This window comes from Plecotus auritus, assembly GCF_963455305.1.
Source record: "Plecotus auritus genome assembly, chromosome: 9".
Classification (NCBI taxonomy): Eukaryota; Metazoa; Chordata; class Mammalia; order Chiroptera; family Vespertilionidae; genus Plecotus; species Plecotus auritus.
Window position 1 is genome coordinate 11,650,705 of NC_137783.1, and position 16,543 is coordinate 11,667,247.

At 40.9% G+C, this 16,543-nt stretch overlaps 1 protein-coding gene across 4 annotated transcripts; it reads left to right on the top strand.

The window, feature by feature from the left end:
- The first annotated feature begins 38 nt into the window (after window positions 1-38).
- Window positions 39-14,678, top strand: ZDHHC6 (zDHHC palmitoyltransferase 6). 4 transcript variants are annotated; one of them, XM_080642535.1, is made up of 11 exons: window positions 39-232; window positions 1,476-1,956; window positions 3,778-3,869; window positions 5,289-5,448; window positions 7,374-7,535; window positions 8,526-8,579; window positions 10,573-10,740; window positions 11,757-11,798; window positions 12,519-12,664; window positions 12,747-12,793; window positions 14,060-14,678. In XM_080642535.1, the coding sequence occupies exons 2-11, from the start codon at window positions 1,690-1,692 to the stop codon at window positions 14,161-14,163; spliced, it is 1,242 nt and encodes a 413-aa protein (XP_080498661.1). In that variant the 5' UTR covers window positions 39-232; window positions 1,476-1,689; the 3' UTR covers window positions 14,164-14,678. The 4 variants fall into 4 exon arrangements, with proteins under 4 accessions (XP_080498661.1, XP_080498660.1, XP_080498663.1 ...); XM_080642534.1 differs by having other exon boundaries at window positions 40-232; window positions 10,573-10,659; XM_080642536.1 differs by having other exon boundaries at window positions 41-188.
- Window positions 14,679-16,543: the final 1,865 nt, after the last annotated feature.

Here is a 16,543-nt window from a genome sequence, read left to right on the forward strand (position 1 = left end):
CAGGAGCTTGCTTCCGGGGGGAAGTTTGATGCGGCGAACTTCCCGGAAGTGGATGTCACCGAGACTGCGCACCGGGCCTGAGCGGGATTCCAGCGGCGAAAGCGCCGGCGGAGACCCGACTCGTGGTCTCGGTTCCGCACTCCAGCTTCTAGCAACGAGGATTTGCGTTCTGCTTGTTCTGGACTGAGGTACCCATGCTGAAGTTACTCGAAAAGGAGAAAATGTGTTCCGGGTAAGTCCAGCCCGCTCCGGAAATGCGATGGCCGAGGAGCGGGCACCAAGGACCAGACTGAGGTGGGAGTCAAGGCTGGGGATTTAACCATCATTTTGGCGGTCTCCAGTCCACCGAGTTTGGCCAGAATCTCCAGTGCTTTGGGACCAGCCACGCTTACCAGGATGTTCCTACCCTGAGTGAGGATTTCTAAGAGCTCTACTCCATGACACGGGCGGGAAACTGAGGCACGAGGCAGCAGCATCTGTTGCGTGGAAGTCTTTATTACCCTACACCTGCAGGGGTCCTCAAACTTTTTAAACAGGGGGCCAGTTCACTGTCCCTCAGACCGTTGGAGGGCCGGACTATAGTTTAAAAAAAAAAACAACAACTATGAACAAATTCCTATGCGCACTGCGGGCCGGGACGAGTTGGCTGCTAAGCAGGACGGGCAGCGGTACCCAGCGGGCGGGATATATGTCCTCGCCGGCGGCATGTGGCCCGCGGGCCGTAGTTTGAGGACCCCTGCAGAGCTTCTTCCCTTGACTCACTGCAGTTCCATCAGGAATACCAGTCTCCAAAGCTTCCTGGCTCTCGCTGGGGAGGGAACTTCCTCCCCTTTTTTTCTAAAATATTCTCATTCATGTTCTTTTTTCATAAACGCCCCCAGTCATGATTTCACACACAGCTCTCTATCCTCTCCTTGCATTGATCTTCGCTTTCATTGATCTCGCTTCCTTACATTTGGCCCACATAGACCCTTATGTTGGTGTTTTGGGGGCAACCACAGGCAAATAATATGGACCATGTCTGGCTCATACTTGACTTAATTCGAGACTGGGTATGAGGTAGTTTAGAACTCGGTAAAGTGATTCGAATGACTTGGTTAAGCTCTTACGTTTGACCTGAATCTAATCTAATCACCTAGGCTCTCCAAGCCAATTTCTTTTCTGTAAGTAAGGAAGCTGAATTAGAATAACGAAATCCCTGCTTCCCAGCTCGAAAATCTTTGTCTCCTCAAGCCATTCACTAAACGTTGGATAATCACAGTCCCCAGACAATCATGTACATGCCATTTAGATTTGAACCCTATTTTGAATAAGATAAAAATAGATGTTTTGGTTGGTTGGTTGGTTGTTTTTGACATTTGACAAGCTATCCATGGTAGTGCACTGGTGAGATGATTTTGTTTAGGTGGTTATCAGAGTTAAGTCTAGTATGTAATACAATTTTTTACTGAACTTTCTCATTTTGTTTTCTTTAGATTGGGTTTCAAACCAAGATACTGGATTCTCCTAGTTCAGATAAAGAGCTCTGAGCATGTAACAGTGAAAATGGCATAATCTGCATTCACATCGCACAAACTGAAGACATGACCGCTAAGGAACACACGTGGACTTGTGGCACATGGATACGTGTGCACAAAAAAAGGAAATCTATAAATCTTTAAAGATAGGAAGACATTCTTCCTCACCAACATGGGTACTTTCTGCTCAGTTATCAAGTTTGAAAATCTCCAAGAATTAAAGAGACTGTGCCACTGGGGTCCCATTATAGCCCTCGGTGTTATAGCAATATGTTCTACGATGGCCATGATTGACTCTGTGTTGTGGTATTGGCCTTTACATACAACTGGAGGAAGCGTGAATTTCATCATGTTGATAAATTGGACTGTCATGATTCTTTATAATTACTTCAATGCCATGTTTGTTGGTCCTGGCTTTGTCCCTCTGGGGTGGAAACCGGTAAGAAAAAGATCCCTTTAGAATTTAGATGATGAATTCTAATGATAACCTAATGATAATTTAGTTTTTGCTTTATCTTCTAACCAATAATATCTAACACAGACTGCTTTTTTGCTGTAGCAGGGACTAAGTGCTTTGCAATTACTGGTCATTTAAAGCTCAGACTATTTATTTCATGCCTGTTTTAAAATATTGATCTAAATCAGTATTTCCCAGAGCATTTTCATTGAATACTTGTCTTGCATTGAGAAAAAAATAAAATAAACATGGAGGGGTAGTGATGAGATCATGGTCATAAGTTTAGGAAACAATGCATATCACATACACTTATTTATGATTTCACAGGGTAGTTTGGTTCTATAATCTTTTTATGTGTAATACATTAACATCCTCAGAACTGAGAAAAACTTTAGAAACTGTTGGTTTAAATCATAAAGTTTTAAAATCATTGCAGTGAAGATTGGGAAGTACAGTATGAATCAATTTATGGCTCTTTAAAAATTTTAGAAAGTTTATGCTTATGAATTTCCGTTTTCCTTGTTGAGGGACATCCCTTGGTAGCTGGTTAGAAATGCAGAATCTTGAGCCCCACTCTACTGAGTCAAAATCTGCATTTAGTGAAATCCCCAGATGATGCTAAAGTATGTTAAAATTGGAGAAATACTAGTGTACTGTATTACGTAAATAAAGATTTTTCATATTCTGAAAAATCTTGTAACTGAGGAGAAAAACCAAGGCACTTTAGGAAATAAACACAGAGTAGAATATGATGAGTGCTGGTGAAGTTAAAAGGAACTGATCATTTTCATTTGGGGACCTGTGGGAGGAGTGGGAATTTCCACAGGAGAGGGGAAAAAGGCATTTCAGGATTTCAGGTTGAGTGCGTATTCAGAAACAATGGACAGATTATGTAGTGCAGAGAAGGTTGAAAGAAAGGCAGATTATGGAAGGCCTCAAATACATGAGAAATTGTTAGACCATAGGGAGTTCTTAGAGGTCTTCAAGCAGAGCTCTGACATCAGAATTGTGTTATAGGAATATTATGAGTATCAACGCTGATGTTTGAATCCCCTACTCTAAATACCTGCCAAGTTGCCAGCTACCTTTTTTCCTGAACTCCTCCAATCCTACTAAGATTTTGCATAAGTAGAGCCAACTGTACTCAGTGGTAATGGACTAGGATGGCGCATAGGGAAGAGAAATTAAAAATGACTTCTGGGTAATTGGGGGAGTGATGGTGCTGTTACCAGAAATTTTATACTTAAATATATTTTAGCTCAAATAAAAGGATTGAAAGTGTAAGATAAGATTCCACCCCCCACCACCCCCCATGAAAGAAAATTAAACCATGGGAAAGCATCTCTCTCTATATATAAGGCTAATTAATATTCAGTGTCCCCTCGGGAATTTGACCTGGAGACCAGGAGTTCAATCACTCGCTATGACGTGGGCTGACTACCAGGGGGCGGCACAGAATGAAGGAAGACCCAGATCGGCTCTGATCACCTATCAGACCTAGGGACCCTACCCATGCACAAATTTTGTGCACTGGGCCTCTAGTTTATTCATAAGGCTTGTCATTATTTAGGACTAGAGGCCCAATGCACGAAATTTGTGCAAGAGTAGGCCTTCCTTCCCCCGGATGCCAGCAGGCACCCAGGACCCAGGCTTCACTTTGGCCGCTGGCAGTCACCCGGGATCCGGGCTTTCCTCACAGCCCTGGCTTTGTCCAGAAGGTTGTCTGGTCTAATTAGCATATTATGCTTTTATTATTATAGATTGGCTATCTGATGTATTTTTTGTTTATGTTATGCTGCCAAGGAAAATTCTCAGGATAGCATGTACCTCCAGTATTGTCAAGTCTGCCAAGCATACAAGGCACCACGGTCACATCACTGTCGAAAGTGTAACAGGTACTGTCTGTCTTTGCCATTCACTTTAGGGACTGATCACCTTGACAAGTGGTCTTTTGTTCTTTCTGCCACATCAATCCTAATTTTATTCTCTGCAAGGTGCCTACTTTATAAGCAATATTGTCAAAATACTTGTGTCCATAATCTCCATATTATTTTTAAATCATCAATTCTGATAATAAATACATCTCTTTTGTTATATGTGGAAAGACTTTTCTAGAAAAATACAGATTAACTTTGCTTCTTGCCCTGCCAAGAGCATGGTTGAAAGTCATACCTGCAAATTATTGCCATAGATCACGAATTAACTGTGCTTGTTGACTGTCATCTTGACTAGCTTTTGAATTGTTCTGAGTCTAATTTTAGAGGAGAGCTGCTTTTTTTTCCTTTATTTAGTTGACTAACTTTTACACTTTATACAAATCTAATAAATAATCCAGGTGCCTATTATAACAGTATTTAATATGAAAAACTTAATGAGAGGAAAACTGAGTCACTATAAAAATGTGAAATAAGCTAGAACTTTTAAAAATGAACAGCTGTATCCACTTCTTAATAAGAACTTTTGGTGAGAGTGTTGAGGTTTAGGGGAACTGTGGAGGCAAATAAAGTTGGCTTGAGGACAGGAAATTTTCCAGCAATAAAAGGGAAGGAAGCTCAGTAAGACTTTGCTTATTACACCACATCTTATATTCAGTAGTTGCTTGTTTATTAACTCAGAGGTTCTACATCTAAAGGATGAGGACAGGAAGGAAGTTACACGCGTCTGCTGGGTCCCATCAACCCCAGTGGAAATTTGTAAGTGATTTTGTTGAGTCTCTATTGTACTTCAGTCACTGCATTTCAGAGCTGGAGGAAAACCAGGAACCATAGTCATTTCTTTATAATGAACCTCTCAGTGGGCCTCCTGACTTCTTTAAACAAATTCATAAGGAGCAGACATCTTTTCATCAGAAGCTGTTTCAAAACCTGCCCTTTCTTGCCCTGTTTAGAATCTAATAGAAGTCACTGTTCGGAGTTGTTTAAAAACTCATAAAATGTGTTGTTGTTTTCTCATGAATTATAATTTCTTTTTGACTTATGGACATGCTGGATTCCTATTTGCTTGGTCTGGTGTTTTCTTTTTAACCCTTACTTGAGGCTATGTTTTAGAGACAGAGGAAGGGAGAGAGAGAAACATCGATGTGAGGGAGAAACATCAGTCGGTTACCTCCTTTATGTGTCCCAACCAGGGATCGAACACGCAACCTAGGTATGTGCTCTGACCCAGGAATTGAACCCGCAACCTTTTTGGTGTATGGGACGATGCTCTAACCATCTGAGCCACTCAGCCAGGGCTGCTTGATCTTTTGAAGACCAAAGTTATTTCAAGTCAACAGGATTTCCTGTCTCATGTTTTATGTAAATGTTTCTTGTTAGGTGTGTGTTGAAGATGGACCATCACTGTCCTTGGATCAACAACTGTTGTGGTTACCAAAATCATGCTTCATTCACACTGTTTCTCCTGTTAGCACCATTGGGTTGTATTCATGCTGCCTTCATTTTTGTTATGACGATGTATACACAGCTTTATAACCGGGTAAGTGAAAATGTTATAAAGTCATTCGTGCCAGATTAAATGGTTTATCAAGATTATTTATGAGGTCCCTTTTGGAAATACGTTTTCTATGTGGGGAAACACACTTTGCTTTTCCACTACATGGATTCCTTTTTTAAAAGCATTAAAACTTAATTTTTAAGACGAAAGATTATTTTTCTCTGGAAACTCACCTTCTTAGCTTTGGTTGAATTGATAATTATTTTATTCTGTTTGTTTGTTTATTTATTTACAGTGGAACTTAGGTTCTCAAACTTAATTCATTCCAGAAGGCTGTTTGAAAACCAAATCATTTTTTCCCATTAGGAATAATATAAATTGAATTAATCTGTTCCAGACCCCCAAATGATTCCCTGTTTTAACCTTTCTTATATACAGTACATGTCTAATATTCTATTTAATATATAAACACTTTAAAAACAAAAAGGACATGACATATAAATGAAAATTTAACAAAAAGGAAATGAAATGTACAATAAAAATGAAAATTTAATAATTAGCAACAAAAGCAAAAAACACAAAAATATTCACAGCACAATTTCCTGAGATGTTTGCCAGGTGAGGTTTAGTGGTAAACTGACTCATACTTTCGCATTCTCTCCTTTGTTTTTCTCCTGGGAGATGAGTTACTAACCATACAAGTATCCACATGAAAGGGTTGTCAGGTTGAGAATCGAATTGTTTGAGATGGGAGATGATTGAAAACCAAGGTTTGACTGTATATTGATTCCAGAGAGAAGAAGTGGGGGAGAGAGAGGGAGAAACATCAATCAGTTGCTTCCTGTAGGTGCCCTGACTAGGGATCGAACCCTCCACCTTTTGGTGTACAGGATAACGCTCCAACCAACCAACCCACACCAACCAGGGCTGTGTATATACTTACTAAATTTCAAACTTGGTAGCTATAGTAAGAATAATTAGGAGGGCAAAAAGAAGAACAAGAAGAAAAGACAACATGAGGGCTTTCCTTTTCCATCCCATTCAGGGGACAAATTGTAGTTCTTTTGTTTATTTCTAATTCCAGTGCCCTAGAGCAGCAGTCACCAACCTTTCGGACCTCATGGACCACCAACGGTCCTCAGACCACCGGTTGGCGACTGCTGCCCTAGAATGTGGCTCATGGAGCAGGAACAGTCCTAAAATGCCCTGCAACAGATTGAATCGACTTATGGGCAGATAGTCATGAGATAAAGTTCAGGGGGCACAAATTCAATGACCTGAAAAGGCCTGCAAGGTAAATGAGGGACACAGCCCTCCTGGGACTGTGGCACACTGGGGAACATGCCTGTCACAGAGAGGACAACCCATATTCCATTTTAGCCAGCTTTTCATGCTTGAGAATCCAGCCCAGTGATGCTAGATCTTACAAGAAGAAAAAATCTTTTTTTTTTAATGTGAAGTTTCCTGATTTTTAAATGTGGGCACCTAACTAAATATTTTAAAACATTTTGCAGGCCAGGCAATACACATCTGTAGGCCACATTTTGCCTGCATTTTGTCAGCTTTTCACCTCTGGTTGTGGAACAGGAGGGAAGAAACAGCTGAATCCCAGGCTGTCTTTGTTGCTGTGGTAAATACAGACAAGCAAGGAGGAGAGGGAGACACAGTTACAACTTAGATTAGTGTCTAAATTGGTGAACTTAGTGTTGTAAATGCAAATTAATGTTTGTGGGGTATGCCTAACACCTTTTGAGGGTGCAATGAAAAACAATCCCCAAAAAATAACATTTGAGAATAACTAAGAATGATATGGTATATGAATGAGTCAGTATGAGTTCAAGCCACATTGTTAATTAGAAACAACTGTCTTTGCATTGGCCACAATTTCAAGCTACCATTTGTTGATCATTTTAATCAAATTGTTACAGTAGCCTAACCATTGATGACAACCCAGTTCTTGTTTACAGCTCTCCTTTGGGTGGAACACGGTCAAGATTGATATGAGTGCAGCCCGGAGAGATCCTCTTCCAATTATTCCGTTTGGATTAGCTGCATTTGCTGCCACCTTGTTTGCCTTGGGATTAGCTTTAGGAACAACCATAGCCGTTGGGATGTTGTTTTTTATCCAGGTAAGTTCCTCGGTTACTTCTAGCTAAAAGCTGTCCAGTTATTGGGGCTGCTTGTAATGAGGACAACCTTGATGCATCACCCAACCCTTTTTCAACGCTTAGTTTAAAATAAGCTAATTTGGGTTATACTTTATGTTTCTACTAGCCTGTGATCAACTTCTTTGATTATTTTTCCCAATGCCTATAATTACAAATCATGTTAGAAATAAACTAACATTCTGTGGTGTAAAAACCTATGTAAATGGAATTAGTTATATGTAGGAAAGTCAGATAGAATTTGGACTGAATATATTCAGCTTTTAAGGCAAGCAGAATACGTAGGTTGACTGAAATGAGTCACTTATAATAAGTAGATTAATAATATATTTAAGCCCTAACTGGTTTTCCCAGTGGATAGAGCATCGGCCTGTGGACTGAAGGGTCCCAGGTTCAATTCCGGTCAAGGGCATGTACCTTGGTTGCGGGCACATCCCCATTAGGAGGTGTGCAGGAGGCAGCTGATCAATGTTTCTCTCTCATGGATGTTTCTAACTCTCTATCCCTCTCCCTTCCTCTCTGTAAAAAAATCAATAAAATATATTTAAAATATATATATATATATAATATATTTAAGGTTGATTAAAAGAGTGATGAAATTTTAATAGCAAAATATACTTACGTATTGATTGAATGGATTATATCAATGTTTTATTAGTACTCTGAAAACTTTATTCAGAAGATAATCCTTAAACACATGAATTATTATTAAAATAATACATTTAGATTTGCTTATGTGTTTTATTTTGAGAGGTGTTGTAGTACAGTGGTTAAGAAAAAGGGGTTTTGAGTCAGGTGACCACACACTGTGTTACTTAACCTTTATCTTGGTATCTTCATCTATGGAATGGAGCAATAAACACTATCTCATAGGGTTGGTTAGTATGAAGATAATAATCTTTAATGAACCAAAGTTCCAGTATAAAATTTTGCTGTCTATTATTTAATTTTCAGATAAAAATAATTCTCAGAAACCAAACTTCTATTGAATCATGGATTGAAGAAAAGGTATTTAATACTTGTTTTCCTCAGTTTCATTAAAGTACTGATATAACTAATAGGCCAGATTAACTAACAAATGCCTGGAAGTGAAAATTTGGCTACCAAATGGCTTCCTTAAGTCATTTGCATGCCACATAAAAGGTAAATATAGAAGACAGTTTGATTCATCCCTGGTTTAATGTAACTCCGACAGAAATATGCTTCAAATACATTCTGAGATGCTGAAGAGTCTTAAGCCACACATTGAATTTGGGTGGGGATTGATTTATACAATTCAGTAAACTCATACATTTTACAGGTTGATAATTTTTTAAATTGAATTAACATCAATATCACCTCTAACTATAAGAAGCTTTTCCTTAAAATACTTTCCCTTCATAATAAAATATTTTAAAGTATCATTTCTAGTTAGATTGACATTAGATTAACAGTGTTTTTGCTCATGACCAATCCTATCTAATAAAAGGGTAATATGAAAATTAACCGTCACTCCATCACAAAGATGGCAGTGCCCATAGCCACAAGGTGGCAGCGCCCAGTCCCCTCAGCCCCGCCGGAGTCCCCCAGTCCTGGGGGGGGGGGTGCTTCTGAGAGCGGGCAACGTGAGCGGCCTGGCGGAATGCTTGCTTCATCTCCGCGGCAACGAGGCAAGTGTCCTGCCCTGGCTACGGAGGGCCTCTGGGCAGCGCGCGGAGTGGCTGGGGGGATGCTTGCCTTGTCACCACAGTGACAAGGCAAGCGTCCCGCCCTGGCCGCAGCAAGCCTCTGGGCCACGGAGAGCCTTTGGGCAGTGGGCACGGAGTGGCCAGGCACCGCAGAGAACCATGGGGAGTGGGCCTAAGCCGTCAGGGCTCCTGGATTGGAGAGGGTGCAGGTCGGGCTGAGGGACCACCCCACCCCATGCACAAATTTTGTGCACTGGGCCTCTAGTCTTCTATAATAATAAAAGTGTAATATGCTAAACAGATGACATCCTTCCAGACAAAGCCAGGGCTGCAAGGGAAGCCCAGGTCCCGGGTGCCAGAGGGAAGCTGGTGCCAGCAGCAGGGGGAAGGAAGGCCTACTCTTGCACGAATTTCGTGCATCAGGCCTCTAGTGCTCTTTTTAAAGTGCCATGCTAAACCTAGGAATTATTTTAAAATTGGTGCTTTGCTGCTGGGTAAAATATTCAAATAAATGATTGTATTAAGTTTACAGAAAATTTATTGAAATTATCACAAACTAAAATTTATACAACAAATTTCAACTGTGTTTGTTCACTTATTGTAGGAATAAAGAATGTATCTTTATACCACTAGGTGTCAGTGGAACTTAAGAAGATTCTAAGCCAGTATTGCCTTAAATTAAAGCTAACAATTGAAATGCCTAGAATATAATTTATACAACTCAAATATTTATGTATAAAATGTACACATGCAAATATAGGTAAGTATATATACATGTGTAGTGGTATAAAAACTGAAAGATGTGCTAGCTTTTAAAAAATCATTTTCACAAAATTATGACTTCCCTGTTACACCTTTCCTGGCCGTTCCCACGGGTGTCACTGCAACCCAAGATACAACCATTACAGTCTAGTGCCCCCATGAAACAGTCCTCCATCCTGAATAAACCCCGCTGCCCCTTAAAGCTGTTTGTCTGCATCTCTGCTCTATACCTGCATTTTTTTTGTTCTGCTGAACAGCAGGAATATTGAGAATTTCTTCTATATGGAATAAAGTTACTAACTTTTAATATGCACTTCTGAATTTATTCCTTAATAAGCTTATTTATTCCTAAATAAGCCCCATCTGTCATTTTCCGAATGTTCTCATAAGAGGTTGGTATTGTGTGTCAAGTTCTTCCAATATTGTGATAAGTTTATTTAGCTCTTCTGTGTACACTAACATCACAACAAGGAGGAAGTATTTTAAGAGTGATACGAATTAGAGGAATAAATGTTCTCAATAGCATATTACTAAAAGCCATTTAAGGCATCTTCCATCTTTGTTATCCACAGGCTAAAGATCGAATTCAATATTATCAGCTAGATGAAGTCTTTGTTTTTCCTTATGACACGGGGAGTCGATGGAAGAACTTTAAGCAGGTATTTACCTGGTCAGGGGTCCCAGAAGGAGATGGACTGGAATGGCCAGTCAGAGAAGGCTGTCACCAGTACAGCTTAACAGTGAGTGTTTTTGTTCAAATAATCTTTCCTCTTTGCCTCACCTTCTTCCCCTTAACTTTCCCTTAACTCAGATGACATTTATAGTAAAATTAATACAAAAATATTTTCAGTATGTGGCCAAATGAATCTAAGTTAATAATCTAAGAATTCTTTGTATCATACCTCTCCTTTTATTTAAATCTCACCTTAACTCTCCATATCTGTAAGAGAAAGTCCTGATTCCTTAACTTGCTTTTATAATATCTGGCCTAAAACTACCTTCCAACTACTTCCAAACAGGAATCATCTTTACCAGTCAGCCGAGTCTAGTCAATAAACAACTTACACATTCCTGCCACCTGATTTGCCTGCTGTTTTTTCTATCTCGTGATCTCCTCTCTGTTGGATTTGATTGAGACTGGTTTCAGTCCCACCTTTTCCCTAGTCCAGCCTCTGCACCCTAGACTCCTCTGGACTTGGCACTTAGTCATATACTCTTGTGTCGTAGCCCATGAGGTCTCATACTTTTATTTAATTCTCGTACCTTCTGCCTTTAACTTTACTTGACATGACTAGGACAGAGACTGTGTACTTTCTTTACTTCCCCAACAGCATCCATGAATAAGTGGAGGAAAGGGAGTCAGTGAGACGTAGTGATGATGTTCAGCTGAGACTCTTTTTTTGATGAATTTTGCGGGCTTCCTACTGCGTCTCTAAAGAACCGTGAATCTGTATGTCATCGTCACCTTGGGTACTGGCCTGGGAGCTCCGGGAGGGCAGAGAGCACATCTCCCTGATCCTGGGCCACAGGGAGTGCTCTGCAAATACCCACAGAAGAAGAAGTTAGTGAGAGAATACTGAGAAGAAAGCCCTGCTTCAGCCCCAGTTCTTAGTCATAGGGCCTTCTCTCCAGGCTGAGAGAACACAGGTGGCCTTTAGATTGTCAGCAGTTAAGAGATGCTGGGAAATTGGGAGTTTGTCATGAACCTCTGATATCAACATTGAGATAAGAGGCTTTTTATTTTTATATCTTCCAGATAGAACAGTTGAAACAAAAAGCAGATAAAAGAGTAAGAAGTGTAAGTAATTCTTTTGCAATGATACCAATTTCTTTTTTTTTTCTTCTTTTTTATTCCTTTTTTTTTTGGTTAGGCTTACAGTTTTTAAAATTGCCTTTGAGTAGCTGACAACTGTTGGCTTTTATTAAATAATATTTCTTAAAATGTTTGTTGAAATTTAATGCAACTCACTTTTGTTTTCATTTAGATAGTTTGCACTGGAGGTTTGGAGGGAATTTAGTCAATTTATATTGCCAACAGGAAAATAATGTGCCTCAATATAGCGTGTTAGTATGAAACCCATCCTTACACTTATACTGTATAATATGATGGCCATTGGCCACGTGTGGCTAAATTCAAATTAATTAAAATGAAGTAAAATAAAAAGTGTAGTCCTTTGGTTGCACCAGCCACATTGGAAGTGCTTAGTAGCTGCATGTGGCTAGTGGCTCCCACACTGGACACCACAGACAGGGAACGTGGCCATTGCTGCAGAAAGTCCGATGGGACGGCTCTCTCTAGAGTTAATTCTCAGCTGTGCGCTTGAAATGAAGGGGAAGCAAAGCCTTGAGAACTAGAAATGTCAGCTGCCTCCTCTGGGGGAACAGGGTGGGTAGCAAGTTGGGAGGGAAAGACTTGTCACCTGATATTCTGGGTCTACCTTTAACAGTTAAAATTCGAACTTGAAAAAGCGCAGATGATGAGTAAAAGTTAAATTGTTCTTCTGATCATTGGTGACAGGTTCGCTATAAAGTAATAGAAGATTACAGTGGTGCCTGCTGTCCTTTGAATAAAGGAATCAAGACATTCTTCACGAGCCCCTGCACGGAAGAGCCTCGGATACGGCTGCAGAAAGGGGAGTTCATTTTGGCCACGAGAGGGTTACGGTGAGTGGTGGAAAGCACTGTGTTGCCTCTTTAATGATAAAATTGACCTAAAAAAGTAACTTCATTCTTTTAAATATTTCAGATACTGGTTGTATGGAGACAAAATTCTTGATGATTCATTTATAGAAGGTATGAAAATGGAAGGACAAGACTGCTGGCAATAATTTCAGATTTCCCAAGAATAACTTTAATAAACAATCCCATATCGCATGTATTAGGGGAACTAAATAGAAGAGCACATCAATCACTAAGCAACAGAAAGAAGCTCCTTGTATTATGTTAGTCCTCCATAGCACTGGGATTTATTGGGTCTTTTTAATGACGGCTAACATTGGAGCTCATGCCTAACTATGGGACAGGCACTTCCCATCAGCCCTCTGCGGTCAGCATGATCACTTACACTTTATTGACGAGGGAACTGAAGCAGAGACCAAGCCACTTGCCCAAGGCCACACTGGAAACAAGTCCAGCCAAGCTGTCTGGCTCCAGAGCCTGTGTGCCAAACTCCTAGGCCATGTGCTCCTCCCCCTCCCCCCTTTTTTAATATGTTTTTTATTGATTTTAGGGAGAGAGGAAGGGAGAGGGATAGAGGTAGAAACATCGATTGGCTGCCTCCTGCATGCCCCCTACTGGGGATCAAGCCTGAAACCAGGGCCTGTGTCCTAACTGGGAATTGATCCAGTGACCTCTTGGTTCATGGATTGACACTCAACCACTGAATCACACTGGCCGGGCACTCCCACTTTGAATGAACATCTCCATATTATCTCCCCACACCCCCACACAAAGTGCCTCTCTCACTCTAAACTTTATGTACCAGAGTGGTTAACATTTGTTAACATTAATGAATCTACATTCACACATTAAAATTGTTCCCTTTTACTACTAGAGTAAAGATTAACCTAGGATGCTCTTTTAAAAACACTGGGTTAAAAGTAAATTAATCCCAAATGACAGCTTAGGCAACCTTGTTTGATAAAGACATTTATATGTTAGTAAAAGTCTAAAAAGGAAATTCACAAAGGCTAAGGAAGATAGATCTCTGACATAAATGGAGTGTGACAGTTTGCCAAAAACACCCTGCGATCACACATGGGTAACTGAATGCCCATATTGAGAAGTGCCCCTCAACTCCACCTAGGGGCTGTTCTGAACCACATTAGCTCCTTTCCCAAATAATAGAATTGGGAAAATACCTGGTTTCTAGCTTGTTAGGAGCAAGCAGTTAAAAGCCTTATTTTTTTCCCACTCAAACTGCTTATAAAAGACGATAAAGAGGGAAAAATGTAAAGTCTGACTAATAACTTACTAATTTGAAGTATAGGACTTAGGGGTCTTGGTAAAGTTATTGCAGTGTATCTGACTATTTCATACCAATTTAATTTTCTCTCTCAGGTGTTTCAAGAATCAGAGGGTGGTTCCCTAGAAACTGCGTGGAGAAGTGTCCCTGTGATGCTGAGACAGAGCAAGCCCCAGAGGGCGAGAAGAAAAACAGATAGCCACGATTAAAATCCAGTGATTCTTTAAGTCCGCCCCATTACTTGAAAATTGTGCATATCACTAAAGAATTATGCAATGAGCCTACTCTGGTTAAGGTGTTCTTTTCCTCAAAGGTGCCCTAGTGCCATGATCCAAATATTGTTATGAACATTTTGAAATGGAGAAGCCATTCTGCATATGCCTTTGAATTCCTGCCCCTCTTGGCCACCTCTTCCTCGCCCCAAAAGGAAAAAACACTTCACCCAAGTAAGTCAATTGCATCTTCTCTAGGGTCTTTTACGCACTGCACACGATGGACCTCACTTGCAGATACCGTCCCCCTTTGCCAGGAGCATCTGCATGTGATGCTTCTGTCCCGTTTCCCCCTCAGTTGGTATTTCTTACGTAATATTCTAGATACCTTAGAACTTAACTTGTCAGGTTCAATGTAAGCTCAGATTTTGTTACCTGTCTTTTAATAATGCTTATTTTGTCAAATCAAATAAAGATCAATGGATGTTCTCTATAAATCATACTTTTTACTTAAAACATCTTCTTTGCGATGACTTGAAAACGTTCATCTTAGTTCCTTATGGAAAAACTGCTTTACTAACCTGTCCAAAATTGGCATCTTTACATTTTTATTTTTATTATTATTCATCATCACCCAAGGATATTTTTCCCATTGACTTTTAGAGAGAGTAGAAGTGAAGGGAGGGAGGGGTGAGAGAGAAAGAGAAACATCAATTGGTTGCCTCCTGCATGTGCCCCAACCTCGGCCAGGGAATGAATCTGCAACCTGGGTACTTGCCCTTTATTGGGAATCGAACCCATGACCCTTTGGTGCTAGGGCCCATGCTCCAACCACTGAGCAATACCAGCCAGGGCAAAAAAAAATTGGCATCTTAAATCATGAGTATTAAGATATACATCTTTGCTTCTATAAGTAAACCCCATTAATGGCCTGTTGAGATCACAGCATTCTAGGTGATATTGAACTGCTCATGTACACTTGATTCTCAAAATCTGAAGCTTATGCAGGTGGTAAGAATGCTGCTGGACTTGTATTCTTAAAGTCAGGTGTATCTAACACATGAGTGGAATGACAGAAGTCACCTATTTCAATATTAATTCTTTCCAAGGCAGGGAACTAGAGCTCAGCGGGTCAGGCTTGTAACAGTTAACAATAAGGGAAGGGCACTTGGGAATTCAGCAGTTACTGAAACAAACTCTGCCCCATTCTAGTGAGGGATAGGGAGGGAGACAAGTGACAGACGGGTCAGATGGAGTCATGTATGTGAAGGTGGCAGGTGGGAGGGTCTGATGGAAGTGACATTTGAAACAAATGACAGGACAAGTCATGTGCCTCTGGGAAGTCCCACAGTTTAGGCAGAGATGACAGAACTGCAGGCTGGAATGTGCCAGACGGGTCAGATGGAGTCATGTATGTGAAGGTGGCAGGTGGGAGGGTCTGATGGAAGTGACATTTGAAACAAATGACAGGACAAGTCATGTGCCTCTGGGAAGTCCCGCAGTTTAGGCAGAGATGACAGAACTGCAGGCTGGAATGTGCCTGGCCTGTTTGAGGGACGGACAGCAGTCAGTGTAGGAATGAGCGAGGGCGGTATGAGGAGGTCAGGAGATAATAGGGGCTAGACATGGCAGGACCTGCAAGGTAATTCCTGCCTTCCCTTTGGTGACTGAAGACTAGACATTTCTTCAACTTTTCTGCGCTGAGTGTAGAAAGACCAGGAATGGCCCGGGCCAATGTGGCTCAGAGGTTGAGCATTGACCTATGAACCAGAAGGTCACGGTTCGATTCCCGGTCAGGGCACATGCCCCGGTTTCAGGCTAGATCCCCAGTGTGGGGCGTGCAGGAGGCAGCTGGGAAATGCTTCTCTCTCATCATTGATGTTTCTATCCCTCTCTCTCCCTCTCAGAAATCAATAAACATATTAAAAAAGAAAGGACCAGGAACGTTCTTTTCACTCCAGTTAGAGGCCAGAAAGAAACATTCAAGATTAGTATGACAAAGACAGTAAAGGGAAAAACATAAATCGGGCTCGTTTGGAGTTCGGGCTCAACTGTCACTTGTTTTGTTGTTCGCAGCTATGGAGTAAGAAGGCCTGGTCCTCTCAGTGTAGTGGTTGCCTTCAGTAGTTAACTTGGTTGCATACTAGAATCACCTGCGCACCTTTTAAAACTCCCAGTGCCCAGGCCGTGTCCCAGACCATTTCACTCAGATCCTTGGGGTAACACCAGGTGTGGTATCTTTATAAACTCCCAGGGAATTCTGGTGGGCGGCCACGTTTGAGAGCCACCAGCTCACATGCATGTTAAGTCGTCCTTGTTTAAGGCTGATTCTCATCATGGTCCGTGAGGAAATACACAACTCCACGT